We start from the raw sequence: 26,288 nt of genomic DNA, 5'->3' as shown, positions 1-26,288 counted from the left end.
TGATATTGTAGTATAGGAAAAAAGGTTCACCAAATGATCACCTTGTTGCTACAGATCAAAATAAAAAATGCTTTTGAAAGAATAGTTAGTTTCTTCATTTGAACCTGCGTACATCAAGTACTTTTTGCTCAATGAGAGATATACAGCTATGTATCCTTTTCAAGAATGTATTATGACACTTCAGCATATATCCCCTTTTAGCGCTAACTGCAGGAAATTACCCCCACATTAATCAGGCATTTGAAAACAATAATTTTGTGCCCCTAAGATAGGGGGCAAAATGAAATTGTGTCAAAAGACGTAATTATAAAGAAAAGGAAAAAAAAACTAAATCAGAGTCCATTGAAAGAATAAGACTAATGATGCATGTTAATATAACATGTCTGCCATATTGGTCCTATCTCAACATCATTGTCGTAATTTGAGAATATACGTTAATCACTAGCTTTTGCTTGTGATTTCATTTTCCCGTCTTCACTTTGCTAATTGCAAATTTATTCCAACTGGAGTCAAAGTACTGGAATGTTGAGGTCATCAATGTATACTGACACACAGGGTAATGTATTAAAGCAGTCTATGACACACATCATGGACATGGGCTGTTTTGAAGCATGTTTACACTTGTGTACCAACAACGTTTTAACTTTTTTTCTTAGAAAATTAATACAACCCCATGTCCCATCATACAAAATAAACAGAAAATTAATTAGAATTAATCTATGCAGAATATAATAACATCAGTAAATGTATAATCCTATTCTTTATTACAGCAAAATTGGAAACCTATATGTATTTAGAGGAATATAACAATTTAACTTAAATCAATGATATTTTGCACTTCAAATTTGGGGATATTTACAGCAACCATACTCCACAACTACTATAAAACTATTCTAAACAGCAATGTTTTAAAGACTTGAGCAAAAATAAAATATAAGTATTATGTTTGGGCAAGGAGTAGTAAGCAAATATGGGTTTGTGTATAAAAGAAAGTGTGATATACACAAACATGTTTGTGTGTGGGGGGGGGGGGCTTCATGAAACTTGTGATCGATGACTAAATAGTCAGTTCTGTCACTTCCAGTGAAATCCTTGGTTTTGATTGGCTGTGAAGCACTGTAGATCTCTGACTGTTGGTATAACAACTGGCAGAGAATGAAACTAATATCACCCACAATAATTTCTTGAAATAGTGCCCTAATGAGAAATTAAATTGTTATACTTATGAGGAAGGTCAGAAAAAAGCAGAATCATGCAAAATATCAAACAGTTAGAAAGTATGGGATCAGCTGAATGATGTCTAGTGATACACTGAATACTACAAAGTTTCAGACAAAAAAACATCTTGCTCTCTTATTAGGGTTCTGTGAAACTATTCAATTTTGGAGTTACATGTATGGTCCTGAAATATATCATTTCAATTCTATTCATTTTAAGTTCTGTAGGCACAGAGTCAACATGCAAGTATACTGCTTTTATGCACTTGTTAATATGAAGGCTATATATAACTATCATATAACTTTTTAAGAGCCTGCCACACCTCTTTAACTTTTAGGCACGTATGCTGATGTACGAATGTGAAGCCGTTTTCTCATTTAATATTAATAATTTCTTGATACAAAGCCATCCATTCTTAATGTCAACATGTGATTTTTGTTAACAAATAAGAACATAGGAAATTCTTTGTGAAGAAAATGGTTACAGTTGTTCACAAAAAGTAAAATCTTGATATATATCACGAATATGTCTGCATACGCCGTGGAAGAGCCGTGGTTCTGACTCTCGCCTTGTAAACAGAGGGTCGTGTGTTCGAATCCCACCGCGGTCTAGCGTCCTTTGGCAAGGCGTTAATCCACACTTTGCCACTCTCGACCCAGGTGCTAAATGGGTACCCGGTAGGATGCGAAAGATATTGTATGTTTGATTTTGCCAGCGCCATAATGAGGCTGCGATGAATGCAAGGAATGCTCCCCAGGGAGTGGAAATTGTGCACTTTTCGTGCGGGATTGAAATGAATCCAATGACCGGGGTAATAATATGCTGTAACGCGCTTTGGGCCATTCTGGGAAAAGCGCTTTATAAAAATTGGGTATTATTATTATTACGCTGGCTAAAGAGCCCTGTAACATAAAACTTAGCAATTGATCAGAGGACTGATATCTATGGTTGATTGCATTGATTATTGTGTATGATCAGTTGCATATTAAGTCAGCACTATGATTAATTGCTAAGTTTTATGTTACGGGGGCCCAGGGATTATAGCCTAACATCTTGTTGATACACTTAAGGAGTGTAGTCTTGACAAAATAGAAAAAAGGAAGGGAACATACTGGCAATAATAATAATATAGGGTATTTATATTGCGCACGTATCCACCTTGTTAGGTGCTCAAGGCGCTCCTATATTACCCGGCTAAGCTAGGCGTTCATAGCGCACACAGCTTTTAAAGGAATTACTTCCTACCGGTACCCATTTACCTCACCTGGGTTGAGTGCAGCACATTGTGGATCAGTTTCTTGCTGAAGGAAATTACGCCATGGCTGGGATTCGAACCCACGACCCTCTGTTTCAAAGTCCGAAGACTAATCCACTGGGCCACAACGCTCCACATTAATACACATAATACACTGCAGACATGAACAAGCCAATATCAGAATATACAAACAGTAAAAGGCATATTTGATCATTAGCAGTAGACCTACTCACTCTGAAAGATATCATGGTAGGGGGTTTCTAATATAAAAAGCATTTACAAATAGCTTATTATTGACTTTGTTGCCTTGGTAGCTGGAATGAAAGTATCCTTAAATGTTCTCCTGTGATGACATCCCTTTAAGACTTTGCTCAGATTGCTTTTATAAGGGCCAACCACACCTAGATGATTTTAGCGAGCGTATGTCAACTTACTCTGCTTGTGTTTACCTGTTTTCTCCACATTTTCCAATATCAGGCATAACATTTTTGACATCAAGAATTGCATTTGATAAGCAAAGGACAAGTCCACCCCAACAAAAAGTTGATTTGCATAAAAGGAGAAAAATCCAACAAGCATAACACTGAAAATTACATCAAAATAGGATGTAAAGTGAGAAATTATATGTATGACACTTTAAAATTTCACTTAATTTCACAAAACAGTTATATGCACATCTTGGTCGGTATGCAGATGAACAGACTGATGACATCACTCACTACTTTGTTTGTATTTTATAATACAAAATATGAAATAATCTATTTTTCTCCTCATTGTCATATGAGACAAAATTTTTATTCCTCAATGAATATGTGGAATTACCATTATAAAAAGGTTAAGTCAAGTTGGTCTTTATGATTGTCAAATATGTAAGAATTGAAATATTGTATAATTCAAACAATAAAACACAAAAGAAATAGTGAGAGAGGGACACCATCGACTCTGTCATTCGCATATCATTGAGTTATGCATATAACTAAGTTATGTATACATCTGTTTTGTGAAAAATAAGCAAAACTTTAAAATGTAACTATCTTATTTTACATCTAATTTTGAAGAAAACGTCAGTGTTATGCTTGTTTGATTTTTATCTATCAATTCAAATAAAACAAATTCTGGGGTGGACTTGACCTTTGAAAATACAAATGTCACAAATTAAAATTCTTTACATGAATGCAGTTCTTTATATTTAGATATAGGTTAACAAAATACCTACCCATATCCTATGTAGGTTGCCATACGCTGGCTTTAATATAAACTTTCAGTTGTGGTTGCCCTTATATTTTGGATAATTCTATTTTTACTAGACCTTATTACTGTATATATCATCTAGTCTATTATATTCAAATACAGCTCAATTTAATCACTCATTCCTAACATAGCAAATATGAAATAAGATCTGAAGGAAATAACTTTGCACTAATAATATTTGCTGCTTCTTTCATGATCTAGTAAACTATATATGCAACCTGGAAGATGGTTTGGGATTCACTTCAGTTTTAGGAATTCTTCAATCTCTTCAGCTTCAACAGCTGCGTCAAAAGCACTGAAGTCCTGTAAAACAATCAGAAAAAGAGAAAGGAGATAGAAAGTATAAACTAATTATTATATTATAAACTGGGTTCCAAAAGAAAATGATCAAACTTTAAAAGGGCCCTGCACAGATTTCACGCAGTCAGATTGAGCAACAGTTTTACACAGACTAGCTCCAAAAGCACATGTCAATATTTAAAGGTCAAATCCACCTCAGAAAAATGTTGATTTGAATCAATAGAGAAAAATCAGACAAGCACAATGCTTAAAAAATTTCATCAAAATCGGATGAAAAATAAGAAAGTTATGACATTTCAAAGTTTTGCTTATTTTCAACAAAATAGTTATATGAACGAGCCAGTTAAATCCAAATGAGAGAGTCGATGATGTCACTCACTCACTATTTCTTTTTTTTTTATTGTTTGAATTATACAATATTTCAATTTTTATGAATATGACAATTAGGACCTCCTGCCTGAAGCACAAAATGTTAACATAATGGAATTCCATGTGTTTAGGGAGGAATGAAACTTTATTTTACATGACAATGATGAGAAAATAAAAATATTTCATATAATAAAATACAAAAGAAATAGTGAGTGAGTGATGTCATCAACTCTCTCATTTGGATGTAACTGGCTCGTTCATACAACTATTTTGTTGAAAATAAGCGAAACTTTAAAATGCCATAACTTCAATATTTTACATCCGATTTTGATGAAATTTTCAGTGTTGTGCTTTTTGAATATTTCTCTTTTTATTCAAATCAAGTTTTTGTTGGGGCGGACTTGTCCTTTAATAATGAAGATTGGTTCAATCACAGAGGGTCTATAGTATAGCCCCTATCAATCGGTTTTAGAATCATAGTCACAAAATGGCAGAAGAAAGACCAATGAAAACGAGATCAAACAAACTTCCCAGTTTTTCACAAATGTCTTTCACAGTGAGGAACTTGATCACAAATAAGCCATAAAACAGGAATTAACAGTTAATAAGTGATATGTTTACTTGTAGCTTTATTAACAGATTTATTGAACCCACAAAGCTCTCTTTTAAAGGTCAAGTCCACCCCAGAAAAATGTTGACTTGAATAAATAGAGAAAAATCAAACTAGCAAAACCCTGAAAATTTCATCAAAATCGGATGTCAAATTATAAAGTTATGACATTTTAAAGTTTTGCTCATTTTTCACAAAACAGTGATATGCACAACTCAGATGAGACAGTCAATGATGCCCCTCACTCACTATTTCTTTTGTTTCTTATTCTTTGAATTATACAATATTTCATTTTTTATAGATTTGACAACAAGGACCAACTTGATTGAATCATATAGTATTGAACAATGCTCATTCCACATGTCCAGGGAGGAATTTATCGTTGTTTCACTTGACAATGAACAGAAAATTAGAATATTTTCTATTTCGTACAATAAAATACAAAAGAAATAGTGACTGGATGACGTCATCAGTCTCATTCGCATACCCACCAGGATGTGCATATAACTGTTTTGTGAAAATAAGCAAAACTTAAAACTGTCATAACTTTCTTACATGTATTTTACATCCGATTTTGATAAAATTTTCAGTGTTATGTTTATTGAATTTTTCTCTTTTTATTCAAATTACCTTTTTTGGGGTGGACTTGTCCTTTAAAGACGTTTCATGATGAAAATGAAATCCATGTCATTTTCACATCATTTTGCACAGGGTTACTTTCGCCCCTTATTTTCCAATAGGTTTATGTGCTGATTTTTTGCTATCGAGCTTTGAAGTTCACCAATTTGAAAGGTCTCGAGGACTACGCAATAAAAATAATTTTGCAACTTTAGACCTGACGAGATCACAATGCTGACTATATACTTCTATTACTCTGTCATATCAAGGAGTTTTAACCCTAATTCTCCCGGGGGGGGGGGGCATAATGGCCCCCCCTCGACAATGTTCGCAATATATCTGCTGTGCAAAATTTTTTGACCTCGCCGCTTACTGACTTTTTACTTTCATGTCTCGTGCAAATTTTGAGACCAAATTTGTGATGCGCGGGTATGCGGTTAAAACATTACGCAATATTATGTAAGTGCATGTCAGACCCAAAATTGCTCATAAACGTGATTTCATGTACAAATCCAATGTAAATTGTGTATTTAGCCAAAATTCATATATGTATCATTATTTCTACTTTTACTGATTAAATTTAATTAATTTTGCCTTGTTTATGATAAGAATTAAGTTTGGAACGATTTCCACTGAAAAAACAATAAAAAAAGGAAAAAACAAAGAAATACATAAGAAATTCATAAAACAATAAAATACATAAGAAATTGATTTCCAAACCGAAGTTTTTTTAATTGCGATTGTTGAGAATGCTACAAAGAATATTTTTACCAAAAATTAGCATTCTAGGAGCTATATTTAGTGAATTAGAGCAAAAAGTATGATTTATGCATAAATTAGCATAATTAATTCATATAAAATAAAATCTCATTATTTTGGAAAATTGTACCATACAGCCTTGTACATGTAGATTACATCGCACACTACCAGCGTGCAAATTTTTGCGTCGCTTGCACAATCGGTGGTCGAGATCTTAAGGGGGGGGCATAATGCCCCCCGGAATGACAAGAATCAAAATACCCCGGGAGATTTAGGGTGAAGACATGAAGAATCATCAAACACTATCCATTTATAGCCAGTTTGATGCCACAATGATAAAATATGTTGTTTAATTGCACATTTCTTGCAGATTGACAGTTGACACTGTAGTGAATTATATTGGTGACATAAATTGAGGATATAGAATTGAAATTGATGAAGAAATGACATAAGAGCATTTTTTGTGATCTATGAATAAATTTCCTATGAATCAAGTATTAATTATTATCTAGTCAAAGTTTCTTAACTCTGTGTAGAACCTTGGTGAACCTAATGTAGCTCTCAGATGGAACAAAAATAACCAAAATCAATCAACAAATAAGTAAGCAATTTTTGTGAGTTTTGAAAATATATAAATAAATAGCAGATTCAATGAGTTTCAAAATTCTATGTTTAAATTTTGTATCACCACCTCGAGCTATCATATAAAGCAAACAAAACTGAAATTGATCAACAAATGAAGAAGAATAAACATTTTTTGTGATTTATGAATAAATTTTGCATAAATTAGAATAAATAATTTTCCAGACAAAATTTCAAAACTTTGTGTACAAGTTTGGTGAACCTCATGCAGCTCTTCCAGATGGAAGAAAAAAAATCAAAATCTGTCAACAAATATCGAAGAAGAGGAATTTTCTGTGATTTATGAATACATTTCACGTAAATTAGCATGAACCAGAAAATTTTCAAAATTATGTGTAGAAGTTTGGTGGGCTCATGAAGTTCTACCGGATGGAAGAAAAAATATCAAAATCTGTCAACAAATAAAAAAGAAGGGGCATATTCTGTGATTTCTGAATAAATTTTGCATAAATTAGCATAAGTAATTTTCTACTGAAAATTTCAAAAATCTGTGTAGAAGTTTGCTGAACCTCATAAAGTTCTACAAGATGGAAGAAGAAAAAAAGTAAAAATCGGTCAACAACTAAAGAAGAAAAAGCATTTTATGTGAAATTTTAAAAATATATTAGCATAAAAATTGTTCTAGTTAAAATTTCAAAATTCTGTGTACAAGATTGGTGAACCTCATGAAGCTCTACCAGATGGAAGAAAAAAAAATCAAAATCAAAATTGGTCAACAAATAAAGAAGAAGCATTTTATGTGAATTTTTAAAAATATTCATAAATTAATTTTGCATAAATTAGCATAAAAATTGTTCTGGTCAAAATTTCAGAATTCTGTGTAGAAAATTGGTGAACCTCATGAAGCTCTACCAGGTGGAAGCAAAAAATTCAAAATCCGTTAACACATAAAGAAGTAGCATTTTTTGTGAATTTTGAAAAATGCGCATAAATTAGCATATTTAATGAATTTCAAAATTCTGTGTAGAAGTTTTGAATGCCCCACCTAATGCTATCATATAAAGCAAACAGAATTGAAATGGCTAAGAAGTAGCATTTTGATATTGACAGACGACGGACGCCATGCCACGGCATAAGCCCATCTTGCCCTTCGGGCCAGATGAGCTAAAAAACTTCCCATTTTATCAAACTCGAGGTCATATTTGTCATACTTCGCAACACTGAAGTGTTTAAAATTTTGGTCCAGAGATTATTTTCAGCTAATAGCTTCGTAAAATATGACGCATCAAGATTTGCTGTTAGAGTGCCGATGATTGGGAAAATCAGTTGATACCTGTAGCTGATTACTCATCTGTTCACTAATTGTAATGTCAACACGTATGGTGTAAAATATGTGCAGATCTACAAGTATACATGTAGGGATGCGTACAAACTTAACTGAGGTATGTCCTGAAAAAATTGATGTCAATAAATTGATACTGACCCCTAAATAAGTATCTCCATTGCAGAGCTGTGGTGGAAGGGCCTTGGGATCGCCAGCTAATTCCCTCATCTTGTTTTTTGCTTCAGCATCTGTAGAAATGTCTACCTTATCAAAGTCAATCTTCTTAGATGATAAGATCATATCTATCTTCTGTTGATGCTTTTTTATCTTCAAATGCAACAAAAATAAATAGATAGATGAATCACTATACAGTGCGTATCAAAAAAAAGTTTACACTTAGAAAAAATCATGTAAAATCATACATCTGTAATATCCTGATGATTTTTCCGCATTTTACCATTGGTACGTATCCATTTAAGCAAGTGACCTTATAACTGTCGAAAAATATTTCCGCTTGAGTGAGCACCACTTACTTTTGAAAAGTTAGTGAAACATGATTTGCGCAGAACTTTGAAATAGTTATGCAAATGAAAGTAGACCTTAATCATGAAGAACACATGGAATTACTTAGTAAACTGATTAGAAGATATCTTTAACCCTTTTTAAACTTGTTTCCTTGCCTAAAACACTTCAAAGAGTGCATTGCGCCCCACCCCACTCCCCGACACACCGAGGCCATCGTGACGATGTTTGCTTTACACTGAGCCGTGATTTACATGAAATGGCTTGGGCTTGATTTTCATTTTGTTAATCATTGTCAAGCTTGGAAAAAGTGTTGAGAAACAAGTATTACACGAAAAATGAAATGTAAACCCACTTTGAATGATAAAAACTTAGTGAAAAAATGCTGGCGATGTCTGATATAAACTTTTGTTCAGATTCGATTATGTCCTCAGATCCAGCTGGCACAATAAGGGTAAAGGTTGTGCTTACTAAAAGTGCTGAAATTTAAATTTGGGTAGTAAACATTTCATAAAATGCTTGAATGTATCCGTTTTATTTCAACTGACTAAAAGTCCAAAAGTGCAAGGGAAATGTGTGAGAAATGTTTCGCAGGGTAAGTTTGATTTCACCCTTTCCCCTTGACCCTTGACACAGCGTACAAACGAGCATTTCTGCGCAAACAGATTTCTGTGAGCTTTACAAAAATGGACAGTGCTCACTCAAGTGCCACATTCTGTCAAAAATTTTACTTTCATTGGATAGATAAGACCCAAACCCATGATTATATGTGAAAAAATTACCCACATATTGTATATTTTTTAATTCCCAGGGCTTTTTCAGAGTGTAAACTTTTTTTTTGATATGCACTGTACAGGTAGTTGAAGATATTCAAAAGTTTTAAAGTAAATACCGGTAGATATGAAAGATATATAGAAAGATAGGTAGGTAGATAGATAGAAAGATAGTTAGAAAATAGATGGATGGGTAGATAGATAAAATATAGGTGGATATATTGATAGTTCAGATAGATAATCATAAAAGAGATAAATAGATATTAGATCGAAAGATAAATAGACAGACATATTTAAAGAACAAGTCCACCCAAACAAAAAGTTGATTTGATTAAAGAGAAAAATAAAAAAGGGATAACACTGAAAATTTCATCAAAATCGAATGCAAAATAAAAGTTATAACATTTAAAAGTTTCGCTAAATTTCATAAAACAGTTATATGCACATCCTGGTCGGTATGCAAATGAGGAGACTGATGACGTCATCCACTCACTATTTCTTTTGTATTTCATTATGTGAAATATGAAATATTCTAATTTTCTCCTCATTGTCAAGTGATACAACAACGATTAATTCCTCCCTGAACATGTGGAATTAGCATTGTTTAATACTATATGGTTCATTCAAGTTGGTCCTTATTGTCAAATCTATAAAAAATGAAATATTGTATAATTCAAACAATAAAAAACAAAAGAAATAGTGAGTGATGGACATCATCAACTGACTCACCTACATGTAGTTGTGCATATCACTGTTTTGTGAAAAATAAGTGAAACTTTAAAATGTCATAACTTTCTTATTTTACATCTGAATTTGATGAAATTTTCAGCACTATGCTAGTTTGATTTTTCTCTATTTATTTATTCAAGTCAGCATTTTAAAAACTACAAAGTATGAAAGAGATGAGTTTTTAATGACTTTTTGAAGATTGCTAATGATGGAGACTGTCTAATCATTAGTGGCAGGTTGTTCCAGGATTTTGAAGCCGACACCGTAAAAGTTCTGTCACCAGCTAATGTACGAGTTAATGAATATGTGAGGCGAAGGTGATCACTCGCAGATGTAAGAGCTCTAGTTGGTGTATACAGATTCGAGCAGTTACTTAAATACTGTGGAGCCTGTTCATTCAGTGTTTTGTAGACAATCAAGAGTAATTTGAAGGTAATTCTCTGTTTAAGGAAGACAGTGAAGAGAATTAAAGAGTGGTTGGGAAGGATGATCTCGGGATACCTGTAAAATTAATTGTGCTGCCCAATTTTGTAGTCGTTGAACACAGACTAATTGATTAAAGGGAATTGTAGAAAGGAGCCCATTGCAATAATCGATACAAGACAGAACCGATGAACGAACAGCATTGTGACAGGCAGACTGGTCAATAAACCTTCTAATTCTAGAAATGTTCCTTAAATATAAAGTGACTGTGCTACAGATATGAGAGATATGGAACGACATTGACATACGGGAATCAAATATGACACCAAGGTTTCATATTTTTTCTGATGGTCTCATGAGTGTACCATCAACATCAAGTTCAACATTTGGAAGATTGCGCAAGTTATAAGTAGAGGCCACAACAAAAAAAATCAGTTTTATTATCATTAAGTTTTAGTTTATTCACTATCATCCACTGTCTTCTATCTGATATACAATTCTGGAGTTTAACCAGTGTATTATTGAGAGCTCCAGGAGTCTTCGGATCAAAAGAAACATGTAATTGTATGTCATCAGCGTAAAAATGATAATTGATACAGTGATTTCGGATGATATCACCAACTGGAAGAGTATATATTGAGTAGCCTATGGGTCCGACTATTGACCCCTGAGGGAGTCCAAATTCAAGAGTGATGGGATTTAACAATGTGCCATCAATATCAACTTGCGAAGTCCATACAGACAGGTATGATTGGAACCAGGATAAGACTGTAGACCTAATGCCTATTCTATTGAATAACCAGGATATGAAAATGTTATGATCTACTGTGTCAAACGCGGCAGATAAATCTACAATGTATCTGTCACGTAAAACTAATAGAAAGTTGCGAGCGAGCGACTAAGGAGGGATGATGCTATAGACCAGTTCGTAGTTACTTCAGGGAAGATTTTGGTCAAATGACCTTTCATTTCTTTCATTATGATAGGCAGATTTCAAAGCAACATGTTACGTAAGCTTGCCTTACATAGCAGTATGGAGAAATTGAATAGACCAGGTGACTAGAATGGCACACCAATGAACACTTTATGAAGGTATTTGTTGCATTCCTTCTTTGAATGTATATCTTAGCATGTTGCACAATGTACTTGGCAAATCGTGAAATACCAGTCGTTCGTGGATGCATTGTTGTATTTTGTGGATGTAAATGAAAACCACTATTCAAAAGAATATACATGTATGAATAATCAAGACATCAAGTTGGTGCTTATCTCATTAGATTTTAAACCACCATGACACTTCAGTACAAATGACCTTCATCTGATCATGTGTAGATTATTTTGATCATGCGCAGTAAGGAACTACGAACTGGCTTATTGCTAGCTAGTTAGCTCGCGCCCGCTAAATTTACGAGTACGAGATCTTGCGGCGTGTTGACATGGTTAATGGTTGACGCTCTACATAAGTTTTATTTGAATATCGGCTTGGATATGAAAATTTGAGGTAGTTTAAAAAGGAGATCTCCTGTCGAAAGTGGGAGAGTTGGAGTTTCTGGGCATAGTCCTATGTACCTGTACTGTAGATTCCCCACAGGCAGGATGGTTGCAGTGGGTGCCAATTTATACTCTTATTCCAAAGACGCAAGTAAATGAATATTCATATTGGCTTCCACAACTGCAGTGGGAAAAATAATTTAGCGGCCTAATCGTCATCCAAGTCACTGGGGACAAACTTGAGACACACCTCAAATATCAGCAATCTTTCAATAGAATCCACGGTTGGAAGATTTTCATAATAGATTTTCATCTATTCGTGATGCGAAACGGTGCGAAGCTTCTCACTGAGCGGGGACTTCCTTCCACCACACGTTTTCCCATTGACACAATAACAACTGACTTTTTTCTTTTTCTTTCCTCTCCCGTGTTGGTATATTCTTCCAAGTTGATGAAACAATGATCAAAACACTAAATAAGACCAAATTAATCACACTAGAAACACTGTCTAAATACTCCTCGTGATCTCGTTATCCAAATCCCCTCCTATGGGAAATTGGACGAACTCAACACAGGAAGGGGACTCGGAACACGAGGAGTATTTAGACAGTTAAATAGTGTTTTTAATGTGATTTCATTGATTTTAATGATTCTTATTTTCGAAAATATTCATTAATCATGTCTATAAACTGTCTAAAAGTGGCAGAGTGGTTTTGAAGAGGGAAATGAGGGGTAGATGAATATCAACGGGTTAATTGCCGTTTTGTATTTTTAGGAGAGGGGACTTGGATGACGACTAATAGTACTCCTCGTTATCCAAGTCCACTCTTATAGGAAATTCCAGGACGAACTCAACACGGGAAGGGGACTCTCGGATCACGAGGAGTATTTGAATAGTGTTTTTAATGATTTTTTCATTGATTTTAATGATTCTTATTATCGAAAATATTCATTAATCATCTCTAGGAAACTGTCTAAAAGTGGCAGTTGTTTTGAAGAGGAGGGAAATGAGGGGTAGATGAATATCAACAGGTTAATTGCCGTTTTGTATTTTTAGGAGAGGGGACTTGGATCACGAGGAGTAGTATATACTGTTTTAATTCAATTCTATTGATCTTAATAATTCATCATCGAAAATAGGAAACAAGTGACACAGTGGTTTAATTCGGATGAAGGGGAACTTGAATCACGAGGAGTAATTATACAGACATTCTTTTTACCTAATGAAATAATTAAAGCAATGGAGACAGTTAAGAGGGAGATATGCAATTTGATTTATTTAGTAACAAGTGGAATGCCTCTGGCCGTCTCACCTGCATCACGCGGTTCAATATAGCAGCAGTGCTGACTTTGAACACTACTCTAACTCGCACAAGATGTTCAGTGATACATGGTTACTCTTATGTCCACTTTTTATGAACTAGACCAATAAACTTACAGAGATATGATGGTTATTCAACAAAAAAACCCAACATGGCCAAAGTTCATTGACCTTACATGACCTTTGACCTTGATCATGTGACCTGAAACTCGAACAGGATGTTCAGTGATACTTGATTACTCTTATGTACAAGTTTCATGAATCAGATCCATAAACTTTCAAAGTTATGATGGTAATTCAACAGATACACCCTATTCGGCCAAAGTTCATTGACCTTTGACCTTGGTCATGTGACCTGAAACGCGCACAGGATGTTCAGTGATACTTGATTACTCTAATGTCCAAGTTTAATGAACTAGACAAATAAACTTTCAAAGTTATGATGGTAATTCAACAGAAACCCCCGATTCGGCCAAAGTTCATTGACCCTAAATGACCTTTGACCTTAATCATGAGACCTGAAACTTGCACAAAATTTTCAGTGATGCATGATTACTATTATGTCCAAGTTTCATGAATCAGATCCATAAACTTTCAAAGTTATGATGGGAATTCAACAGATATCCCCAATTCGGCCAAAGTTCATTGACCCTAAATGACCTTTGACCTTGGTCATGTGACGTGAAACTCATGCAGGATGTTTAGTGATACTTGATTAAGCTTATGTCCAAGTTTCATGAACTAGGTCCATATATTTTCTAAGTTATGATGACATTTCAAAAACTTAACCTCAGGTTAAGATTTCGATGTTGATTCCTCCAACATGGTCTAAGTTCATTGACCCTAAATGACCTTTGACCTTGGTCATGTGACATGAAACTCTAATAGGATGTTCAGTAATACTTGATTAACCTTATGGCCAAGTTTTATTAACTAGGTCCATATACTTTCTAAGTTATGGCGTCATTTCAAAAACTTAACCTCAGGTTAAGATTTGATGTTGACGCCGCCGCTGCCGCCGTCGCCGTCGGAAAAGCGGCGCCTATAGTCTCACTTTGCTTCGCAGGTGAGACAAAAATGTGATAGATGAAATAAAGCATAATCATGACAAGCATATATGAGATTCATTTATAGCATAATTAAAAACTACGACGAAATAAAGCTATATACCGTACTGAAAAGAAGTAGATGCAATTCTGATTTATTTAGTAAATTAGGGATAAACGAAATAAAGCAATGTCTGAAGAGGGATATACTCGGGGCCGATTTAGTTAGTAAAAATGTAAACGAAATAAAGCAAATTTCAGTGTGGGAAACATAAAAAGATGAATATAATCTTGATTTATGTATATGAAAAGTACTAGTTTACGAAATAAAGCAATGGAGATTGAAAAGAAATAGATGCAATTCTGATTTATTTAGTAAATTATGAATAGACGAAATAAACCAATGGAGACTGAAGAGGGATATAGGGCCTATTTATTTATTTAGATAACAAGTGGAATGCCTCTGGCCGTCTCACCTGCATCACGCGATTCAATATAGCAGCAGTGCTCACTTTGAATACTACTCTAACTCGCACAAGATGTTCAGTGATACATGGTTACTCTTATTTCCCTTTTTTATGAACTAGACCAATAAACTTACAGAGATATGATGGTTATTCAACAAAAAACCCCAACATGGCCAAAGTTCATTGACCTTACATGACCTTTGACCTTGATCATGTGACCTGAAACTCGAACAGGATGTTCAGTGATACTTGATTACTCTTATGTACAAGTTTCATGAATCAGATCCATAAACTTTCAAAGTTATGATGGTAATTCAACAGATACACCAAATTCGGCCAAAGTTCATTGACCTTTGACGTTGGTCATGTGACCTGAAACGCGCACAGGATGTTCAGTGATACTTGATTACTCTAATGTCCAAGTTTAATGAACTAGACCAATAAACTTTCAAAGTTATGATGGTAATTCAACAGATACCCCCGATTCGGCCAAAGTTCATTGACCCTAAATGACCTTTGACCTTAATCATGAGACCTGAAACTTGGACAAAACTTTCAGTGATGCTTGATTACTATTATGTTCAAGTTTCATGAATCAGATCCATAAACTTTCAAAGTTATGATGGGAATTCAACAGATATCCCCAATTCGGCCAAAGTTCATTGACCCTAAATGACCTTTGACCTTGGTCATGTGACGTGAAACTCATGCAGGATGTTCAGTGATACTTGATTAACCTTATGTCCAAGTTTCATGAACTAGGTCCATATATTTTCTAAGTTATGATGACATTTCAAAAACTTAACCTCAGGTTAAGATTTTGATGTTGATTCCTCCAACATGGTCTAAGTTCATTGACCCTAAATGACCTTTGACCCTGGTCATGTGACATGAAACTCTAATAGGATGTTCAGTAATACTTGATTAACCTTATGGCCAAGTTTTATTAACTAGGTCCATATACTTTCTAAGTTATGACGTCATTTCAAAAACTTAACCTCGGGTTAAGATTTGATGTTGACGCCGCCGCCGCCGCCGTCGGAAAAGCGGCGCCTATAGTCTCACTTTGCTTCGCAGGTGAGACAAAAACACAGACGAAATAAAGCAAATTTTCTTGTGAGAGACATAAAAAAGGTGATATAATCCTGATTTATTTATATGAAAAGTGCTAGTTTACAAAATAAAGCAATAGAGATTGAAAAGAAGATTCAATTCTGATTTATTTAGTAAATTAGGAATCAACGAAATAAAGCAATTGAGACTGAAGAGGGGCAGATTTATTTAGTGCATGTAAAGATGTTAACGAAATAAAGCAAATTTCATAGTGTGGGAAACATAAAAAGATGAATATAATCATGAGTTATTTATATGAAAAGTACTAATTTACGAACTAAAGCAATAGAGATTGAAAAGAAGTAGATGCAATTCTGATTTATTACACCAATAAAATGAAGATAGACCAAAGATTGTACTAGCAAGTCTAGTAGAGCTAGAGCGCCGCATACGCGAATACGCGGCGCTCTACAATCTTTGGTGGAGACTGAAAAGAAACACACACAACTACAAGGTACATGTAGGTTAGAAACAGGTACCGGTAGGACATGTTTTACGTTGTGAAAAATTGTCCGTGGATCCGAGTCACCGGGGACTTAGATTAGTCTGCAGGCACAGACCCTGATTGGAACTTTGATAAACAAGTGTGGCATTATCGTGATCCAAGTCCCTGGTGACTCGGATCCACGGACAATTTTTCACAATGTAAAACATGTCCTACCTGTTTCTACCAACCTCCAATTGTAGGTGTGTGTGACTTGTCTCTTTTCAGTCTCCATCAAAGATTGTAGAGCGCCGCGTACGCGAGCTCTACAATCTTTGGTCTATCTTCACTTATTGGCGTTATAAATCAGATCGAATTGCATCTATATACTTCTTTTCGATCTCTATTGCTTTAGTTAGTAAATTAGTACTTTTCATATAAATCAATCATGATTATATTCATCTTTTTATGTTTCCCACACTATGAAATTTGCTTTATTTCGTTTACATTTTTACTAAATAAATCGTCCCCAAGTATACCCCTCGAACACGGTCTCAATTGCTTTATTTCGTTGATTCCTAATTTACTAAATAAATCAGGATTGAATCATCTTTTCAATCTCCATTGCTTTATTTCGTAAATTAGTACTTTTCATATACATAAATCAAGATTATATTCATCTTCTTATGTACGTTTCCCACACTATGAAATTTGCTTTATTTCGTTTACATTTTTACTAAATAAATCGGCCCCGAGTATATCCCTCGAACAGTCTCAATTGCTTTATTTCGTTGATTCCTAATTTACTAAATAAATCAGGATTGAATCATCTTTTCAATCTCCATTGCTTCATTTCGTAAATTAGTACTTTTCATATACATAAATCAAAATCATTCATCTTCTTATGTTTCCCACACTATGAAATTTGCTTTATTTCGTTTACATTTTTACTAAATAAATCGGCCCCGAGTATATCCCTCTTCTGCAGACATTGCTTTATTTCGTTTATCCCTAATTTACTAAATAAATCAAAATTGCATCTACTTCTTTTCAGTATATATAGGCTTTATTTCGTCGTACTTTTTAATTATGCTATGAATAAATCTCATTATATGTTTGTCATGATTATGCTTTATTTCGTCTATCACGTTTTTACTAAATAAATCAAAATGCATATCTCTCTCTTAACTGTCTCCATTGCTTTATTTCGTAAGGTACGTAAAAAGAATGTCAGTCTATAATTACTCCTCGTGATTCAAGTCCCCCTTCATCCGAATTAAACCACTGTGTTACTTGTTTCCTATTTTCGATGATGAATTATTAAGATCAATAGAATTGAATTAAAACAGTATATACTACTCCTCGTGATCCAAGTCCCCTCTCCTAAAAATACAAAACGGCAATTAACCCGTTGATATTCATCTACCCCTCATTTCCCTCCTCTTCAAAACCACTCTGCCACTTTTAGACAGTTTCCTAGAGATGATTAATAAATATTTTCGATAATAAGAATCATTAAAATCAATGAAAATCACATTAAAGACACTATTTAACTGTCTAAAGAACTTTGAATTAAAACAGTATATACTACATGTACTCCTCGTGATCCAAGTCCCCTCTCCTAAAAATACAAAACGGCAATTAACCCGTTGATATTCATCTACCCCTCATTTCCCTCCTCTTCAAAACCACTCTGCCACTTTTAGACAGTTTAATAGACATGATTAATGAATATTTTCGATAAGAATCATTAAAATCAATGAAAATCACATTAAAAACACTATTTAACTGTCTAAATACTCCTCGTGATCGGAGTCCCCTTCCCGTGTTCAGTTCGTCTAATTTCCCATAGGAGGGGACCAAACGCGTAGCCAGGATTTCATTTTGGAGGGGGCCGTGTTGGCACACGAAGCGTGCAAACACTTACAGAGCGCGCGAAGCGCGCTCCCTAGGGGGTGGGTGCAAGGAGGGGGAGTTTCCCCCTCCCGCGCGAAGCTTTTAGTATTTCATAAATTAAAATGAAAAGGAGCCATTTCTCTTGTCTCTAGTACCTCCAATTCGGTTGACTATATTGCGATTTTGAACCTTGTTTTCAAAAGTGATTGTGAACGCACAAAAGAGGTATACAATGGAATAAATTAAAATGATAACTCCGCGCGAAGTGCGGAAGCTAAAGTGTTATATCAATTTTTCTTGCCATAAAAAGGGTCCCGAGAAAAGGGTATTCTCAAAGATATATTGAAATTTTCTTTGGAAAGATCAGATTTGATTACAAACAATTTAGCATCAGTGCATATTTTTAACTCGCAAAACAGAGAAGATTGGTAGAGGAAGATATTCCTCCCCGCGCAGAGCAATGAAATTCTGAAATTTCAAAGGGCGGACGTTTCATCAAATGTAGATATCTCTAATACCCAATCGGCTCTAATTCAATTGATTTTCTTAGATTATTGAACTTCATTACAAGGAAAATAGTGCGCAAAAAGTTGAAACTTCTGTGATTTATTGAAATTATCTATCTATATAAAAAAAGGATGCCTAGTTTTTTTGACTTATCCTGAAGCGCTTCATTTTGAATATACAAAACTTCAGTGTCATTCAAAATTTCAAACTGAGGGCGCCAAACAGGACAGGAGATGAATGTATACAGGGAAATGACATGAAGTTTAATACAATTTGATAAAAAATATTGTACTTTTTTAATTTAATACGACACGAATTGCATACCTTCCTCTTTTTAAATTCGGAACCTGTTTACCTCCAAATTATGGTTGTTTAGTAATGAGCTGAAAAGCAGAAGTTGACTTTATGGAGGTGACGGCAGAAACTAATATAAAGATTTTACCCACTCGGAGCCGACCAGACCAGAAGTTGCGCGATCAATTGAAAAAAAAGATAACTTCATATATTTACTTCGGCCTAACCTTACTCAAATTCATGCCCTAGTGTATACAATTTTAACTTTAACTGGCAAGAAGCACATAGCTGAGGTGGAAAAACAGGGTTAGAGAAAAGGTGGGGAAACAATGGAGAACTTCAATATTGTCATTTAACCGCGCACAGCGCGGAAGCAAAATTCACATGTGAATTTAGAGCAAGAGTGAAGGAGTTTCTCTTTTGAGAAAAAAATAAAGAATAATAATTAAAAAAAAACACAAAGCTACCTTTCTTCCCTTTCCTTCCTTCCCTTTTCCTTTTCTCCTCTTTTTTTCCCTTCTTATTTTTCTTTTTGGGGACGTTTTTTTTGGGGGCGACTGCCCCCACCGCCCCCCTGGAGGGGACTTGGATAACGACTAATACTACTTCTCGTTATCCAAGTCCCCTCCCATGGGAGATTGGACGAACTTGACACGGGAAGGGGACTCGGATCACGAGGAGTATTTAGACAGTTCAATAGTGTTTTTAGTGTGATTAATTTTGTCTTATTAATTGTTTTGATCATTGTTTCATCAACTAGGAAGAATATACCGCCACAGGAGAGAAAAGAAAAAGACTATAGTATTTTTGTCGTTTGAAAAAGTGTCCGAGTCAGTTGTTTTTGTGTCAATGGGAAAACGTGTGGTGGAAGGAAGTCCCCGCTCAGTGAGAAGCTTCGCACAGTTTCGCATCGCGAACAATGAATTTCTTTTGAAAATCTTCCAACCGTGGATTCTATTGAAAGATTGCTGATATTTGAGGTGTGTCTCAAGTTTGTCCCCAGTGACTTGGATGACGATAAAGGCCACAAGTGTGCCTCCACGCGAAGACTAGCACATATTACAAAACTTGCTGTTAGAGAGCCTTCAGTACACAAGGCATGAGTAGGCTGCACATTCAGACCCTTATTTCGAGTGAAGGGTTTGCCCAGCAGACTAGACTTTATAGATCACGATAATGCCAATTTCGCTACCCGGAAGCGGACTGGAATTCATGCAGCGCATCCGGGCCGGCTCAGCTCGGAGCGGTGACAGTGCTAGCGCCCACGCCTGCCGGTATGGCGAGCTGGCAAGCCGATCCCCGCAAGAATTCAGACGCTGAAATGAGTGGCTGCTGAGGCTGCGCCGACCGCGCCCATTTCAATAAATATAAACATAATCCTCACCATGTTCTCCATGAAATCATCTAAATATGGTAAGTCTTATTCAAACAAATCTTACCTCCAAGTTAGAAGATACTGAGGTGTAGTAGTATGTGATTTTCGACATTTTAATTAATTATTTCAAGTCACCAAGCAAGGAAATTGCGGAGGATGAGTTATGTTGTTGTTTTTGACCTGCCGTACCGTATATACTGCACTGTGCGTGTTGCGTTGCGTTGCGTTGCATTCGATTCGATTCGGGTACCGGTTACGTTAGGTGGTTGGAATTGGTTGATTGTTGTTGAATATGATGGCGCTCTTCAATCTCTCCAGATTATACGCGCTTTACGCTTTCGTAAGTAGGACGTCGTCGGCAAAGGCGATCCATACGACGTTAAACCATTGGTGACGATTATATGAAGTATTAATATAGATTAATCACCCATCCACCTATTATATTAGTAGGTCCTACCAAATTAAACATCTTCGAGGAATAAACATATTAATAGAGAAATTAAATATCGCGCGTGCTGAATGATTGTTCGTGAAAACAACAGCTAAACCAATCGGCTACTAGCATGACTAGTTAATTATTTAGATAATTTCTTAAAATCTTAGTTAAATAACAATTCAATTGCGACATCACATACAATTTCACGTCCTTCTTATTCTTTTGTTTTGTCTTTTCTTATCAATGGGAAATATCAATCCTTCTTTCATGTCTAGTGTTTGAAGAAAATGACACACACCTAACTGTCAAAACGGTTAGAAGCATATACAAAACATATAGTTCCCGCGTACAATCGGGATTATGTATCTCATGTGGTCTTGAGCGCGAAGCTCGAGCTCAAATTCTTTGATATTTTATGTACTTAGACCGGAAGATTCTGAGGAAATTTTATAATTATGAACAATATAAGTATCCGACTAAACAATGCGAGCGCGAAGCGCGAGCCGAAATTTTATTATAGTAATGTGAAAAGGGATTCAATTAGGACTGTTCTTTGGTGATTAATGAAGAGGATAAAGTATCACCAATTAAATAATGAGAGTGCGAAGCGCGAGCTCAAAAATTTTTGATATTCCGACCGTGAGAACTGGACAGTCTAAGCGCGTTTTTATTTGAATAAAAAACAACCTGTGTGTTCACTGTTCACAAACAATTAAACAATGTGAGCGCGAAGCACGAGGTTGGTTTTTTTTTTATATACTGACATAATAAAGAAGCATTTTGACAAATTTTGCTAAGAATTTCCAAAGAGGATAGGTTACTCATAAATCAAAAAATGCGAGCGCGTAGCGTGAGCTGAAAATTTGATATATATAAACAATTTGTGTAAATCAAACAAAATAATGAAAGCTTGATGTGCGAGCTAAAATGTTGTGTGCAAATTGATTTCAGAACTGGATATATATAAGTGCCATTAATCCTCTTGAATGGAATTCATTACACAGGCAATGCGAAATTTTTTTTATCATAAAGCAAAGTCTATTTTCCAATTCTTCCCCTCACCTTTTTCTTGTTTCCTTTCGGGTTCGGGCCGGCCGTTACGAGGCTGTAAATTACACATCATGGATATGATACCTCTTTTTTTTTTTTACTTTTCTTTCTGTTTTTCATAGTTTCTATCAAGTTAAAGAGTACACTTTTTCTGTATTTTGTATAATAGTTTAATTTGCATTTACCTATTGTGATTTGATGAAGGAGCTTTCCTCTTTTCGAGAAAAACGTCTTTCTATGAAGCCTGCTTTTAAAGACATTATCATGAATAGCATATAAAAATCTACCATGTCTAGACGCATTCCAATCTGCTTGCCAGACACCTTTATAAAATGTCATACGTGAGCATGTAAGTTCATTTATAGTGTTTGGTAAAACGATGTCTATAAAATTTTTCGTGGCTCCTTTCTAGCTTGGCAGCTTTATCGACGATCTCATTGCCGTTAACATTACAATGTAAGGGAATCCATTCAAAATTAATACAGATATCTTTTAAACTAAGTTTATGAATTTTGAAAAAAAATCATTACGAATAGTGTATTTTATGAAATATGAATCGATCATATTCAGTGCTGACAAAGAGTCACAAAAAATTACAACGGAACATGGTTTATCAAAGGAGTCTAACCACTCAAGTGCCATTAAAATGGCCATGAGTTCAGCTCTCATGATACTTACATTAGATAACCTGAAATACTTTTTTATTTTATATTGAGGAACATAAAATGCTGCCCCCGTTCTAAAATTATCCTGTTTGGATCCATCAGTATGTAAATAACCATTCCACACAATTCCAATTCTTTCTAGAACGATAGATTTGATCTCGGCCGTTAGCATATCCTTTTTTTTCTAATTATACGATGTGCATAAAACGACACAGGAGGGCGGGCCCAACGCCATTCCGGGATTTTCGTTAATAAGTTGTCTTGCTTCTCTACAAGTACCTCATCACTACAGGCTCAAAGATTGAAAGGTTTTTCCCCTTCCTTCCATTCGTGTCTGGTCGTATGTTCAATGAGAATTTCTCTACTTGGATGACATGAAGTACTAAACAACAAATAATATCTAAATTTATCATTAAACAGTTTTCTCCAAAGATACAACGGTATAATTCACCGGTCAAAACTTGTAGACTCTAATGATACATTGTATATCGTTCCTGTAAAGATTTTCAAAGCTCTATATTGTATAGAGCCAAGCTTTTTCTTAAGAGATGTACAGGCAGAATCATACATTTCACTTCCATAGTCTAAAACAGATAAAATAAGACCTTCGTATATCATCATTAAAATTTCATGTCTATTACCCCAGGACGTACCCGAAACGCAACGTAATAAATTTAATCTTTTCTTACATTTATCAATAATCGCATTAATGAACTGCTCGCAGTGAGGCAAAACATGCTCATTTATTTTCAAAGTAATATATTTCTTTTGTTTATTGATAAAAACTAAAACTACAGACTTAGTGTGAGAAATATTTAATTTCCATCTCCAGCACCAGATTTCGATTTCATGGAGGGCTTCTTGCAGCTCATGGCGAACCAGATCTAAGTTTGAGCTAGTAAACTAAATCGCGATATCATCTGCATAACATGATAGTTTTACTCAACTTTCTTTAATCTTTAAGTCATTTAACATCAGTGTAAAAATGACAGGACTTAAAGGTCAAGTCCACCCCAGAAAAATGTTGATTTGAATCAATAGAGAAAAATCAGACTAGCACAATGCTGAAAATTTCATCAAAATCGGATGTAAAATAAGAAAGTTATGACATTTCAAAGTTTCGCTTATTTTCAACAAAAAAGTTACATGAACGAGCCAGTTACATCAAAATGAGAGAGTCGATGATGTCACTCACTCACTATTTCTTTTGTTTTTTATTGTTTGAATTATACAATATTTCAATTTTTACGAAATTGACGATTAGGACCTCCTTGCCTGAAGCACAAAATGTTAAAATAATGAAATTCCATGTGTACAGGGAGGAATGAAACTTCATTTCACATGACAATGACGAGAAAATAAAAATATTTCATATTTCATATAGTAAATTACAAAAGACAGGACTTAAACTCCCTTCAAATAAAAACTTGTTTTTATAAGAAAAAGAAAAATCAGACAAGTTGATAGGTGAAAGTTTGAACAATATTGGACAAATAACAAGAAAGTTATGATTTTTTAAAAGTTGTAAATATTGGTAATCACTATACCTATGGAGACTTCAAATTGGCCGCTTATGTGATGTCATAGTGATGTAAGGCAAGGACTACTCTTCCATGTACTTCAATACATATTATGGCTAAAATGTCATTTTCCCCAAAGGTTTTATTTCAAATTGTATTTTTCTTTCATGAGGACATTACTATACCTGGGTTATATTTAGATTACTGCCCCAGGGGAATGGGTACTTAGGAGAAAACCACAAATCCCTGATAATAAAGTACATGGCCTATGGGAAAGTCCTTGCCCCTTGTCATAAGTTACTTACCCAGTTGCCAATTTGATATCTACATGGTATTAGTGATCTCAATTTTAAAGCAGCTATAATTTTCTAACCATTCTGTTTAATTCATTTTTCTCCTTCCCAACACAACATTCTATGGCCAAGGCTGGATTCCCCTTTAATGCAGTAGAGTAGTCTTATACCCCTTTCATAAACCCCATTAAAATGAATTAGGCGGCTAATAGCAGCATAATTTGGTCGTAAAATTGGAGGACAAGAGTTATCCGCATTACTCTGATGCTGCTATTATCCGCATAATAGCAGCATCGGGACAAGATTTTGAGTTTATGAACGCATTTCCAAATTATGCGGATAATTGCCATGGTGCGGTCACTAGGTCACCCTTTTCCAACACAACCGCATTGGAGGGGGCGTGTCCAGTTGTCATGGCGATTATCCCCTTTTTCAGGACGGGCGCTCGTAAAAATAATGCGGCTTATTTTCGGAGTTTGAAAGCAATTTTTATTGAATTATCCGCATTACTCTTAGGCGGCTAATTGGAGGATAGGTTTATGAAAAGGGTATTAGAGTTAAATGCTCTGTTATTATACGGGGGCTTCTGTATGGATTCTCATTGCATTATGTTGAAGCATTATAGGAGATGGGGCTGAAGGAGGCAACGAAATATACGAAAGGAAAAGAGTGAAATATGTTATGTTATGTGCTGCATTATAATGCCTATAAATATGCCTAAATCTATTACATAGTTAGAATTTGATTTTCAAGAGAGCAGATTATGCTGTGCTCCCTCTTTTATTACACGACCATGCCGACTGCGTTAATGTAGTGTAAAACTTATACCCGTGATTTGATTTAAATAATGATCATCTTTAAAAGAGAAAATGAAAGAAAAGGAGAGAGATAACGATGAAATAGGATACTATTTCTGAATATCATGATTGGATTTTTGTAATATAAAATTCGCTCACATGCAATTTTGATTTTCAAATAAATTTTGCCCAATGCGCCACGTTTTGCCCCTCAAAATGTTTGGTTCGTTTCTACTGTAAAGGGGCCGGGTGATCTTTGAGTCAGCGACCCCTGAAATAAATATCTAATTTTGTGATAGAATTCTACAGAACTTCCAGTAAATATTATCTTCTTCCTTTCCATTCTGTCCGGGGGGGGGGGGGGCAGGTGCACCGCCCCAGACCCCATATCTACGCCAGTGATATACACTCTTAATTACAGGGACTTGAAATGAATTTAGATGGGCTGTAGTTGGGACCAAGTGAACTCTAGATTTAGTTTTAAGCATTATGATTCGTTTTCCCTCGAGATTCAAAAGTAATTTTTAGGATTAAAACTAAATTCCTTACTATTTTGATTGGTCCCTATAAAGTCCGAATTCCTGCTTGTGTAGCGACGGCAGTAGACTTAGTAGTATCAGTAATTAGAGTAATTAGAGTAAGTACAGTAATTATAGTAGTAATCAATAGTAGATAAAGAGGGAGCATGATGAGAGATAGTACATCCCATCGCCTAATTGTCTTAATAATTTCGTCATCATATCGAGAGTTCCGCCCTCTTTCCTCTCCTCGTCTGATAAACCCATTTGATCATTATTGAGGTCATCTCACATCTCGACCCATAATACAATACGTCTACATCGTACGGAGACAACCCACAC

The 26,288-nt window shown here is 35.1% G+C and overlaps 1 protein-coding gene across 1 annotated transcript; it reads right to left on the bottom strand.

Annotated features, from left to right (window-relative positions):
• Positions 1-3,616: 3,616 nt before the first annotated feature.
• On the bottom strand, positions 3,617-20,874 carry LOC121413464 (SH3 domain-binding glutamic acid-rich-like protein 3). The gene is made up of 3 exons (XM_041606282.1): positions 20,732-20,874; positions 8,446-8,613; positions 3,617-4,027 (listed from the first exon to the last, which is right to left on the bottom strand). The coding sequence occupies exons 1-3, from the start codon at positions 20,777-20,779 to the stop codon at positions 3,962-3,964; spliced, it is 282 nt and encodes a 93-aa protein (XP_041462216.1). The 5' UTR covers positions 20,780-20,874; the 3' UTR covers positions 3,617-3,961.
• Positions 20,875-26,288: the final 5,414 nt, after the last annotated feature.

This window comes from Lytechinus variegatus, chromosome 4, assembly GCF_018143015.1.
Source record: "Lytechinus variegatus isolate NC3 chromosome 4, Lvar_3.0, whole genome shotgun sequence".
Taxonomy (NCBI): Eukaryota; Metazoa; Echinodermata; class Echinoidea; order Temnopleuroida; family Toxopneustidae; genus Lytechinus; species Lytechinus variegatus.
This window is presented reverse-complemented; position numbering and strand designations above follow the sequence as displayed.

Excerpts from the sequence above, each read along its gene's own strand:
- LOC121413464 (XM_041606282.1), bottom strand. The coding sequence starts at position 20,779 with ATGTCGAAAATCACATACTACTACACCTCAGTATCTTCTAACTTGGAG. Across the intron at positions 8,614-20,731 it reads CAGTATCTTCTAACTTGGAG|ATAAAAAAGCATCAACAGAA; the intron begins GTAAGATTTGTT and ends TTGCATTTGAAG. Across the intron at positions 4,028-8,445 it reads ATGGAGATACTTATTTAGGG|GACTTCAGTGCTTTTGACGC; the intron begins GTCAGTATCAAT and ends ATTGTTTTACAG.